General features: G+C 43.7%; 1 protein-coding gene and 1 pseudogene across 2 annotated transcripts in view; one reads left to right on the top strand and one right to left on the bottom strand.

Annotated features, from left to right (window-relative positions):
* The window catches only part of LOC145353895 (peroxidasin homolog), a 180,617-nt gene that overhangs the window by 62,868 nt on the left and 104,965 nt on the right, over nt 1-12,784 (bottom strand). For both annotated transcript variants that reach the window (XM_080204846.1, XM_080204847.1), the window contains exons 4-6: nt 10,731-10,802; nt 9,966-10,037; nt 6,688-6,759 (exon numbers count right to left, since the gene is read on the bottom strand). In XM_080204846.1, coding sequence (XP_080060972.1) covers nt 6,688-6,759; nt 9,966-10,037; nt 10,731-10,802 — 216 coding nt within the window. The remainder of the gene's footprint in view (nt 1-6,687; nt 6,760-9,965; nt 10,038-10,730; nt 10,803-12,784) is intronic.
* On the top strand, nt 630-1,125 carry LOC145354071 (small ribosomal subunit protein uS9 pseudogene; annotated as a pseudogene).

Genomic DNA, 12,784 nt, shown 5'->3' with positions numbered 1-12,784 from the left:
AGTCCTTGGCAAATAGAATTAAGGAAAATCCTAAGGCATTTTATATGTATCTATAAAGCAAAAGGGTAGCCAGGGAAAAGGATTGGTCCACTTAGGGATAGTGGAGACAATCTGTGCATGGAACTAGAGAAAATGGGCAAGATACTAAATGAATACTTTTCCTCAGTATTTACCAAAGGGAGGGACTTGATGGATGAAGAGCCTAGGGTAGGGTGGGTAGATATTCTGGGTCATGTCGATATCAAAAAGGAGGAGGTATTGGGCATCTTAAAAAGCATTAAAGTAGATGAGTCCCCAGGGCCTGATGGGATCTACCCCAGAATACTGAGGGAAGCAAGGGCAGAAATTGCTGGGGTGTTGATAGAAATCTTTGTATCCTCATTGGCTACAAATGAAGTTCCAGAGGATAGCCAATGTTGTTCCATTGTTTAAGAAAAGCAGCAGGGATAATCCAGGATATTAGAGGCCAGTGAGCCTTATGTCAGTGGTAGGGAGATTATTGGAAAAGATTCTTAGGGATAGGATTTATTCCCATTTGGAAATAAATGGAATTATTAGTGATAGCATGGTTTGTGGAGGGGAGGTCATGCTTCACTAACTTGATCGAGTTTTTCGAGGAAGTGAAGAAGATGATCGATGAGAGAATGGCAGTGGAAGCTGTATACATGGACTTCAGTAAAGCCTTTGACAAGATACCTCATGATAGACTGGTATGAACGGTGAAGTCACACGGAATCAGAAGAGAGCTGGCAATGTGAATACAGACTGGCTTGGTCATAGAACCAATCCTCTTTTTTTACCACAGCTCCGCTTGGCAGCAACGGGAAGAAGCCCGCAAAAGGTCCTTTGCAATCGGTCCAGGTTTTTGGGCGGAAGAAAACAGCAACTGCTGTGGCCCACTGTAAAAGAGGAAATGGCCTTATCAAAGTAAATGGAAGGCCTCTGGAACAGACTGAGCCAAGAACCTTGCAGTACAAACTGTTGGAACCAGTTCTGCTGTTGGGCAAGGAAAGATTTGCTGGAGTCGATATTCGAGTTCGTGTGAGAGGCGGTGATCATGTAGCTCAAATCTATACTATCCATCAATCCATTTCTAAAGCATTGGTCATAGAAAACAGAGGGTAGCAGTAGAGGGGTGCTTTCCTGAATGGAAGGCTGTGACTAGCGATGTTCTGATGTGGAGATGCACACCTGACAAAGGAACGGCATTTCTGAAAGCTTGTGGGTTTACTATCAAATAAACTGGTTGAACTTTAACCTGGTGTTGTGAGACTTCTTACTAGTGATGTTCCACAGGGATGAGTTCTGGGATCTTTGTTGTTTATAGTGTATATAAATGATTTGGAGCTGGTCTGATCAGTAAGTTCGCAGATGACACAAAACTTGATGGAGTTGTGGATAGTGAAGAGGATTGTCAGAGGATATAGCAAGATATAGACTGGTTGGAGAGTTGGGCAGAAAAATGCCAGATGAATCTGGACAAGTGTGAGGTAATGCCACTTGGAAGGTCCAATGCATGTAGGAATTATACAGAAAATGGTAGAACCCTTAGGAGTATTGACAGGCAGAGAGACCTGAGTGTACATGTCCACTATCACTAAAAGTGGCAAAGCAGGTGGATAAGGTAGTCAAGAAGGCATACAGTATGCTTGGCTTCATCGGTTGGAGCACTGAGTATAAAAATTCGCAGGCCGTGCTGCAGCTGTACAGCCTGGTTAGGCCTCATTTAGACTATTGCGTACAATTCTGATTGCCACAGTACCAGAAGGAGGTGGATGTTTGGGAAAGCATACAGAAGAGGTTTCCCAGGATGTTGCCTGGTCTGGAGAGTATTAGCTATGAGGAGAGGTTAGATAAACTCAGTTTGTTCTCACTAGAATGACGGAAGTTGAGGGCTGATCTGATAGAGGTTTACAAGATTATGAGTGGCCTGGGCAGAATGAGTAGTCAGATACTCTTTCCTACCATAGAAAAGTCAAGTACTTGAGGACATAGGTTTAAGGTGCATGGGGAAAAGTTTAGAGGAGATGTGCGAGGCAAATTTTTTACACAGAAAGTGGTGAATGACTGGAACGTGTTGCCTGGAGAAGTGGTGGGAGCAGGTATGATAGTGACATTTAAGGGGCAACTAGCCAAATACATGAATGGGATGGGAATGGAAGGATATGGACTCCATAAGTGCATAACGTTTTAGATTAGGCAGACATTATGATTGGCGCAGGCTTGGAGGGCCGAAGGGCCTGTTCCTGTGCTGTACTGTTCTTTGTTCTTTGAGAAGGGGATATGTACAGAGAAAGCTAACCCATAAGTTAAATGGCCATCTTCTCTGCCATTACAATTTTGACATGATGATCACATGAACTGCTGCTATCCATTAGGATTAATCTCTGATATGGCCCTACTAGTGGTCACACTGAATGAATGAAAAAGAAAGTGTTGAAACAAAATCTGCACATCTGTTGACTGGGACATGCATTACTTTATTTACTAAAACTATTGAGGTAGGTCTTGTGAAAACCCCTGGAATGGTTTGGACCATAAACAAGAGGGCTCGTGCTCTCCGTGACAGTGGCTATTTAATAAGAGCAGTCCCATTCCAAAATTCTGTTTCAAATAAAACCCAATATAAAGTAATTCTACTTATTCCAAATTATGGAACTACTCAAAGTTTAGGTTAGCAAATCGGGGATACATCATCACTGCACCTTCCCTAGATCTCACTCTCATTAATATTAGACACTGCCTTGAAAATAATCATAATTATATATCCCTTCTTCCATTGAGAAAAAGATACAAACGTCTGAGGTCATGTACCAACCAACTCGAGAACAGCTTCTTCTCTGTTGCCGTCAGAGTTTTGAATGGACCTACCTCACATTAAGTTGATCTTTTTCTAACTCTAGCTATGACTGTAACACTACATTCTGCACTCAGTCCTTTCCTTCTCTATGAATGGTATGCTTTGTTAATGCGCAAGAAGCAATACTTTTCAGTAATACAGGTGACAATAATAAATCAAATTAGCTTGAAATACACCAGAACCTGAGAAAGACTAGGGTGGGGCAGGGTTCTTCCTCCTGTTCAGGCACCCTATTCCTGATGGAGACCCTCCTCCCAACCCCTGTTTGAACTCACTGAATGCCCCCACCCAGCCTTCCAGTTATTGCCCCTTACTTCTTCGCCATGCCTGTCTGACTGGCTCAAGTGAGGTCGCCCTGTCTGATTCATCAGCAAAACCTGGAGATGGGATATCCTCCTACATGGCGATGGAAGATATGACCTCAGACAATAAATCACCCAATGACTGTCATGGATTCCCAGGCTGGTGGAAGCAGGTTCGGGGAGGCAGTGGCGTGGTGACATTGTTGCTAGGCCAGTAATTCAGAGACCCAGGGTGACACTCTGGGGAACCAGGTTCGAATCCCACCACAGCAGACAGTAAAATTTGAATTCAATAAAAATCTGGAATTAAAAATCTGGTGGTGACCAAGAAACCATCGCCAATCATTGTAACAACCCATCTGGTTCTCTCATGTCCTTTAGGGAAGGAAATCTGCCATCCTTATCTGGTCTGGCCTACATGTGACACAGCAATGTGGTTGACTCTTAAATGCCCCCATGAATGGGTAATAAATGCTCGCCCACATCCCACAAATGAATGAAAAAAAAAGCAGCTTGCAGCTGGAGGATGGGGTCCATCACCTCCATGACAATTCCAGCCCACGAAGAGCTCAATCCTCTTAGTCAAACAGATTAAGCACCCACCCATCCTACTTCAAATTGATCCATTTATTAGGATAATAGATGGTGGCATTCGATTAGGGAAAAAAAAGGTATAATTCTTCATTGACACAGAATGTTCTGTGACGGTTGATGAACAATTTGTTTTCCAGGAACAGTTGAGATGTGATAATCAGTCAGTGTGACTGACTGAGTAGATTTTTACAAGCTCTCCTGTCACACTGGCAGGTAATAGATCAATTCCCAAAAGCAGCAGGAAATACTTACATCGTCTTATCACCAAATCTCAATCTGCTGCTAAAGGCAGATTAATGACTTTGATTTTGGGGCATTGATGGAAGTGCCAACTGGTTTAATGGAGCCTTTTTTCCCCTCGCTGAAATGATTAAACAAAGGCCCACACATTGGGTGTGTTCCCATGAAGAGATTTCTATTCCATCTCTGCTGCTTTACTATTACCGTACTCCAGTGTTGGTGCTGCCAACTCCCGAAAGAGAGGTTATACGGCAGCTCACCATAGTAAAATCTCTGGTTTTGTGAAGACTAGCCACACAAAATACACAGAAGAGCGGCAGGACATGCAAACCCAAGTAAAACTAAGCCTGCAAATCACCATTGGTCCACAGGAAGCTAAATTCAAGAGCATAAGCACCAAGGAATGGCTCATGGATGTCAGGTACCTGGAACTGGACTTAAAAAAGAGAAATATAATACTTGCTTAAAGTTTATTTATTAAGTCACAAGTAGGCTTACATTAACAATGCAATGAAGTTACCATGGAAATCTCCTAGTCATCACATTTCGCTGACTAGGGGCTCTGATGGGCATTTGAGGGTAATAAACCTCCAGGCTTACAGTAGAAGAAGCAGTTTTTGAGTTACTACATATGACACACAAGTAGATTGAACAGTGTACCAGTTTGGATACGGCGAGGGAGAATTTAGCATCGCCAATGCACCTGACCAGCATGTCTTTCACATGGTGGGAGGAAACCAGAGCACCCAAAGGAATCCCATGCAGACATGGGGAGAATGTGTAAACTCCACACAGGCAGTAACCCAAACCGGGAATCAAACCCGGGTCCCTGAGGCAGCACTGCTAACCACTGTGCCACCAAGTGATTGGCATGTAGCCAACAAGTTCCAGTGAAAATAAATGCTGATATAATGGCAGCAATGGACCATCACCTGGAATGTCAATGGTTCCTGGAACACTATCATTTTGATCACTGTAGCGGGATAAGCCTAATCTTTTATTAAAGTGGAGCCACTTTCAAAAGCAACTCCATACTTCCACGTTTGACCTTTTTAGGCAGATAATACCCATGGATCTAATTTCTGAAAGGGATTTCCCCAAATTTCTGCCACAACCTTAGCCCAATTGCAGAAATCCCAGAGAAACTGCATTTATACAACTTCTCTGAGGTTTCCATCAATCCCTGTCCAATGTGACAGCAAACCCTGAGGAGCTCCTACCCTTCATGGTTCAATCAACAGCAGTGCAAAACCTGCAATCAAAACGTTTCCATCCCCTTTCTCTTTAAACACAGTAGTTTTGGCGTAGGAGGAAGTTACAATCTCCTTCTAATTTTGTTTTATTCCTTGTCACAACATGGCTGCTGCTGACTAGGGCAACATTTAATGCCCATCACCAACTGCCCTCAAGAAGGAGGTGGTGAACTGCAGCAGCAATTTGGCACAGTGGGAGGCAATGGCCTAATGGTATTATCACTAGACTATTAATCCAGAAACTCAGCTAATGTTCAGGGGACCCAGGTTCGAATCCTACCACAGCAGGTGGCGGAAACTGAATTCAATAAAAAATATCTGAAATTACGATTCTACTGATGACTAGAAAACTACTCTCGATTGTCGGAAAAACCCATCTGGTTCTCTAATGTCTTTTAGGGAAGGAAATCTGCTGTCCTTACCCGGCCTGGTTGACTCTCAACTGCCCTCCAGCAACTAGGGATGGGCAATAAATACCGGCCAGCCAGTGATGCCCACGTCCTAAAAAAAGGGTATATCCACAGTGTTGTTAGGGAGCGAGATCTAGGATTCTAGAATATGAGTGGCACAGTGCTTAGCATTGCTGCCTCACAGCCCAGGGAAATGGGTTCAATTCTGGCCTTGGGTGACTGTCAGTTTGCACGTTCTCCCCTTGTCTGCCTCGGTTTCCTCTAGATGCTCCGGTTTCTTTCCAGAGTCCAAAGATATGTAGGTTAGATTGATTGGCCATGCTAAATTGTCCCTTACTGTCCAAGAGGGGTTAGTGGAGTAAATACGTGGGGTTATAGGGATGGTCTTTGGTAGGATGCTCTGTCAAAGAGTTGGTGCAGACTCGATGGGCCAAATAGCCTCCTTCTGTACCATTTCGAGGATTCTATGGTTCTAACCCAGTGGTAGTTAAGGAATGGCGATCTGGTTTCAAGTCGGGAGAGTGAGAGACTTTGTGGGGAAAATGCAGGTGGTAGTCTTCCCATGTGTCTGCTGCACTTGTTCTGTTCGATGGGAGGAGTTTTTTAAAAAAAGTGCTGTCAAAGGATATGATGCAATTTCCTCTAAATGTCCTTCCAAGCTCCCTTCGAATGTGATCTAAACCACCAACAGAAGCCAGCAAGAGGATATCTGCCCATTATCACGGCAGTGAATGCACTTACTGACCACCACTTTGCTTCAGTGTCACACTGGTTAAAAATGTTTTGACTGAAGGTGGGCTTCACTCTTACCCTACCCATACAGGTCAGCTATGCTATTGTTGAATTGCTTGGTATATGACTTCAATTGCAATTTTCAAATAGCCCGCACTTGAAAATTGGATTGCAAGGCAAGGAGGCAAGTTTTCAAATTACTCCTCCTTGGCACACAGTGAAGCCATTCAAGCCTTTGAATACAAATACACTCAGAAATTCACAATAGCTTAATCCCACCAAATGTTGTTACTTACAGTCTTTTCAATGATTCAAGTTGGTGGAAGGTCCCTGGGTGTATTCTCGATAGTTTATTGTTGTGCAAGAACCTGCAAAATTAAACAGAACACATTGATTTAAAAAGTGCTAGTTAATTTCAGATGCATCAAAAGGCACTTTATACATGTTTACTTCAAAAGAATTACAAATCAGATCTTGTTCCAGGCAGTTGCCGTGTTCTGGATTTAGTTAGAAGATTCTCAATGTCACTCAAACATAAAGCAAGCAAGTAATTGTGGAGTATCAACATTTAAACATATCTAAACAGAAATTTCTCCTTCCATTATTTTGTCAGACATTAACACATTTATTTTAAACATATTATTTATCTCAATGCCAAAAAGAAATGGAGCAGCACGGTGGCACAGTGGTTAGCGCCAACGAGCCGGGTTCAATTCCCAGCTTGGGTCACTGTCTGTGCGGAGTTTGCACATTCTCACTGTGTCTATGTGTTTTCCTCCGGGTGCTCCGGTTTCTTCCAGTTTGAAAGTCATGCTGGTTAGGTGCACTGGCCATGCTAAATTTCCCCTCATATACCCAAACAGGTGCCAGAGTGTGGCGACTAGGGGATTTTAAGAACATAAGAACATAAGAAATAGGAGCAGGAGTAGGCCATCTAGCCCTTCGAGCCTGCCCCGCCATTCAATAAGATCATGGCTGATCTGTCGTGGCTCAGTTCCACATTCCCGCCCTCTCCCCATAACCCTTAATCCCCTTGCTTATCAAAAACCCATCAACCCGCGTCTTAAAAATATTTAGCGAGGCAGCCTCCACCACCTCAACGGGCAGAGAATTCCAGAGATTCACCACCCTTTCAGTGAAGAAGTTCCTCCTCAACTCCGTTCTAAACTGCCCCCCCCTTTATCGTGAGGCTGTGCCCCCTAGTCCTACTGTCCTTTCTGAGCGGGAAGAGTCTCTCCACCTCTATCCTATCCATCCCATTCATCATCTTATATGTCTCAATGAGATCTCCCCTCATTCTTCTAAACTCTAACGAGTACAAGCCTAGTTTATTCAGCCTCTCCTCATAGCTCAACCCCCTCAACTCCGGTATCAGCCTAGTAAACCTCCTCTGCACTCCCTCCAAGGCCAAAATATCCTTGCGTAAGTACGGCGCCCAAAACTGCACACAGTACTCCAGCTGCGGCCTCACCAATGCCCTATACAGCCGCAGCAAGACCTCCCTACTTTTATATTCAATCCCCCTCGCTATGAAGGCCAGCATCCCATTAGCCTTCCTGACCACCTGCTGCACCTGCAGGCTGGGTTTTTGCGACTCATGCACAAGGACCCCGAGGTCCCTCTGCACCGTCACCTGCTGCAGTTTTTCGCCACATAAGTAATAGTCTTTCCTACCATTATTCCTACCAAAGTGGACCATCTCGCACTTGCCAACATTAAATTCTATTTGCCATTTCCTGGCCCATTCGCCCAGCCTATCTAGATCCTTCTGTAGACTCTCCCCACCCTCCGCCCAATTTGCCGTTCCACCAATCTTGGTGTCATCAGCAAATTTCGACACCATACACTCGGTTCCCTCCTCCAGATCATCTATATAAATGGTAAAAAGCTGAGGCCCCAGCACCGACCCCTGGGGCACTCCACTCGTCACCAACCACCAATCCGAATAGCACCCATTAACCCCCACTCTCTGCCTCCTTTTTGACAACCAATCCTCTATCCACGCTAACACCCTACCCCCAACTCCATGCCCCCTTACCTTCTGCAATAACTCTTGTGAGGTACCTCTTGTGAGGTACCTTGTCAAACGCCTTCTGAAAATCAAGAAAGACCACATCCACCGGCTCTCCTCTATCCACCGCCCTAGACACATCCTCATAGAACTCCAATAAATTTGTCAGACACGACTTCCCCTTAACGAAACCGTGCTGCGTCTGCTCTATCAAGCAATTCCCCTCAAGATGCCTCGCTATTTCCTCCTTGATGACGGATTCTAACATTTTACCTACAACAGACGTTAAACTAACCGGCCTATAATTCCCCGCCTTTTGCCTGACACCCTTCTTAAACAACAGCGTAACATTAGCCGCTTTCCAATCTTCCGGCACTTCCCCGGAATCCAGCGACGTCTGGAAAATAACCACCAACGCATCCATTATCACCTCCGCCATTTCTTTCAGAACCCTCGGACGCATTCCATCCGGTCCTGGGGACTTGTCCACAATCAGTCCCTCCAGTCTGTCGAGCACCGCCTCTCTAGTAACAACAATGTCATTGAGACCCTCCAGTCCTACCACCTTTCCATCACTAACACCCGGCAAATTATTCATGTCCTCCTCCGTGAAGACCGAAACAAAAAAGTTATTCAAGACCTCAGCCATTTCCCCATCCCCTACCACTAAGTCCCCCCTCTCATCCTCTAAGGGTCCAATGTTCACCCTAGCCAGCCTCTTCCTTTTTATATATTTATAAAAACTCTTGCTATCCTTTTTTATATTAAGTGCTAGCCCAGCTTCATAGTTTCTCCTACCCTTCTTTATCAACTTCTTTGTCAATCTTTGTTGACATTTAAACCTCTCCCAATCCTCTTCTCTCCCACTACTCTTAGCTACTCTAAACGCCTCCACTTTTAATTTAACACTTTCCTTCACCTCCTTCGTTATCCACGGCTTATTACCTCTCCTCCTATGGTCCTTTTTAACCATCGGAATAAATTTCTGCTGAGCACCAAGAAAGATCTCCTTAAAGATCCTCCACTGCTCCTCAGCAGACCTACCTCCCCCAGTCAACATTCGCCAATTCTTCTCTCATCCTACCGTGCTCCCCTCTGTTCAAACAAAGGACGCGTGTCCGGGAACCCACTTTCTCCTCCTCCATCTGCACCAGAAACTCCACCATACAATGATCACTCTCCCCAAGAGGATCCTTCACCGCAAGGTCCCTAATTCTACCAGCCTCATTACATAACACCATTTTCACAGTAACTTCATTGCAGTGTTAATGTAAACCTACTTGTGAGGCCTACTTTTAAGCCTACTTAAAATAAAGAATAGAGAATTTTTTAAAAGACCATGCTGAGTATTTGCACATCAGTTTCTCACAACGTAACTGAAAGCACTATGTGTTAGGTCAAAGGTATATCAGAAATGTTAAATAAAGCTGTTTGCACCTTGCTGATTCAAAATGGATATTTTGGTAAAGAAAGTAAATCAGCAAAAATTTAAATTTTTTAAAGTTTATTTATTAGTCGTAAAGAAGCTTACATTATTATCTGACCCAAAAAAACTGTACTCACAATCTTTCAAGTTTCGGAAGGTCACTAAATGTTTCAGATTCTAACACTTCTATATTATTGAAGTGAAGGTACCTGTTGGAAATGAAAGGAAATTTAATTATAAAAGTTACAGCAAAAGAGGTGACCATTCAGTGAACTCTTTAACTGAAAATATCTAATCTCACCCCACTTTCCTGCCCTTTCCAGCCATTACTTTCTTCGCAAATATTTATCCAATTACCTTTCAAATTATGTAACACCAGGTTAAAGTCCAACAGATTTATCTGGAATCATGAGCTTTCGAAGTGTTGCTCACCTGATGAAGGAGCAGTGCTCCAAAAGCTTGTAATTCCAAATAAACTGACTGGACTTTAACCTGGTGTTGTGAGACTTCCTATTGTGCCCACCCCAGTCCAATGCTGGCATCTACACATCATGGCTTTTAAATTACGTTATAGTCTTGATCTGTAAATGGAAAGGTAGCATTGTTATATTGTGGGTCCAGAAGGCCGGAGCGACAGTTCAAAGTTAATTCAATTAACAACATAGATTTGGAGTAAAATGTTAGTCTAATTAATAATGATCATGAAACTACTGGATTATCATCAAACTCCCTCTGGTTCACCAAATGAAATCTGTGATGCTTACCATGATTTGTGACTCCAGAAGCTAGCAATATGATTGACTCTGAATTGCCCTGTGAAATGACCTAAGCAAGCCAGTCAGGAATGAGCAATAAATCCTGGTCTTACCAGCAATAAAGAAAAGTATAATTTTTAAACTTACAACTGTTCCAGGGAAACCAACCCCTTAAATGCTTGCGCCTGAATTGTCTGGATTTCATTTTTGTAAAGGTAGCTTTAAAAAAAGGAAAAGAACTTGTAAGGCAATAATTTATTTTAAAGAATGCATTACCAAGTTATTTATCAGAATTATCGCAAACCAGACATGAAAACAAATGAATTGTGAAAATTAAATTTCTGATACATTTAATCTGCCGCACAATCTATGTTCGACACTGAGGCGGGTGTGGGGGGGATACCCATACATGTAATGTCCCTTACACTCTAGGTTCAATGCTGAGGGGTGTGTGTGTGTGTGTGTGTGTGTGTGTGTGTGTGTGTGTGTGTGTGTGTGTGTGTGTGTGTGTGTGTGTGTGTGTGCAAAAACCCTCATTTTGATTTTTAACAGCAGTTTGAAACATCTAACTGCCTCATACAAATGTTCATACTTTCCTCAGCACCTCTGTCTGAGCCACTTCTCAGCATCCTGCACCTTAACTCCTAAGTACATACAGGTCAACTTAGAACATTGGCAAAATCTGTTGGCCGCAAAAGATTTACTTGCTGCATTGCGAGTGTCGTGAGGCTTGGCTCCTTTGAACTTTAGCTGCAGCTACATCCATAATTTCATTTGTGGCAGAAGCTTGGATGAGGACGGCATGGTGGCACAGTGATTAGCACTGCTGTCCCAGGGATCTGGGTTACTACCTTTGTGGAGTTTGTACATTTTCCCCGTGTCTACGTGGGTTTCCTCCAGGTGCCCTGGTTTTCCCCCACACTCCAAAGATGTGCGCGTTAGGTGAATTGGCTGTGCTAAAATTGCCCCTTAGTGCCAGGCGGACTAGCTAGGGTAAATGCATGGGGTTATGGGGATAGGGCCTGGGGAGGGTTGTGATCAGTGTAGACCCAATGGGCCTTCTTCTGCACTGTAGGATTCTATGATCCTATGACTTTCCTTCAGTCCTTTGGATAGGAATTGGAAAGCATTGTGGATATTTACTGATATTCTGCTGCTAACCACAATGAGAGATGTTCTAAATTACACTGATGGTTGTCAAAATAACAAAGAGGCATTCTCTTCTCTGAAATTACACCACTCTTCAGCCCCACACTTAATACTGATAATGCTTCCTAGATTCTCTCCCCCATATACTTCACAGTGGCATTGTTCCTTCTCCAATTCTTCCTTCACTCAAACGCATAGAATTCTCATCCCTGCAGTAAGTGACACAAGCCGTGGGCATGAATTCCTGAAACAAAGCCCCAGTTTCATGCGAATTCCAATGATGTGAGGGTAGGCTTGATCAGCCATGGTAAATTGCCCCTTAGTGTTGGGGGGGATGTGGCGTTACCAAAGATAGGGCCTGGGTGGGATTGTTGTCGGTGCAGACTCAGTGGGCCAAATGGCCTCCTCCTGCACTGTAGGGATTCTATGACTCTATGAGTTTACACTGGTGCTGTTTTTCCCCTTTATCCCCAATTCCCGCTGGTCTATCTCCCCTCATTCCCTTCCCAATGCATCAATATGCCTACCTTATTTTAATTGCATCTCAGTTGGGGTGTTAGTGCAGAGAGCAGTGGGTATGATGTATAGGAGCAGGGTTGTTGTTTGGAAGTGCGAGAAATGCAATGGATGCCTCTGTAAATAAAAGCTTAGAAGGGGACAGACAAGGCAGCCGTGTCGCATCTGTCTTCCATCTTGCTGTCCAAGTTTCTAACAACTTTATCAATATCTAATGCGAGGAGAGAAAATATTGCACTCAAGGTCCAGTCCACCTCGATGCATGTGCACTTACATACATGGCATAGTTTCTAGCTCCCTACTGTTTTACAGCACGCATGTGAGTATTGAGGAGGCTTGTTTCAGTGCCAAGATATAGAAATAGATCTGTTAACACAAATGATCAGTTATGCTTTGTGCAAAGTTGGACGCTGTCCAAGATCGGGTTAGAAGCATTCCTTGCACACACAAAACCTTCTAGAGAATAAAATATCCATCTGGAGATTGCAATATGTTTGGCATCACTTATTAAAGAGATACACTCTTGTGTCATGTCA

This window comes from Carcharhinus amblyrhynchos, chromosome 16 (assembly GCF_965287045.1).
Source record: "Carcharhinus amblyrhynchos chromosome 16, sCarAmb.v2.hapA, whole genome shotgun sequence".
NCBI lineage: Eukaryota > Metazoa > Chordata > Chondrichthyes > Carcharhiniformes > Carcharhinidae > Carcharhinus > Carcharhinus amblyrhynchos.
This window is presented reverse-complemented; position numbering and strand designations above follow the sequence as displayed.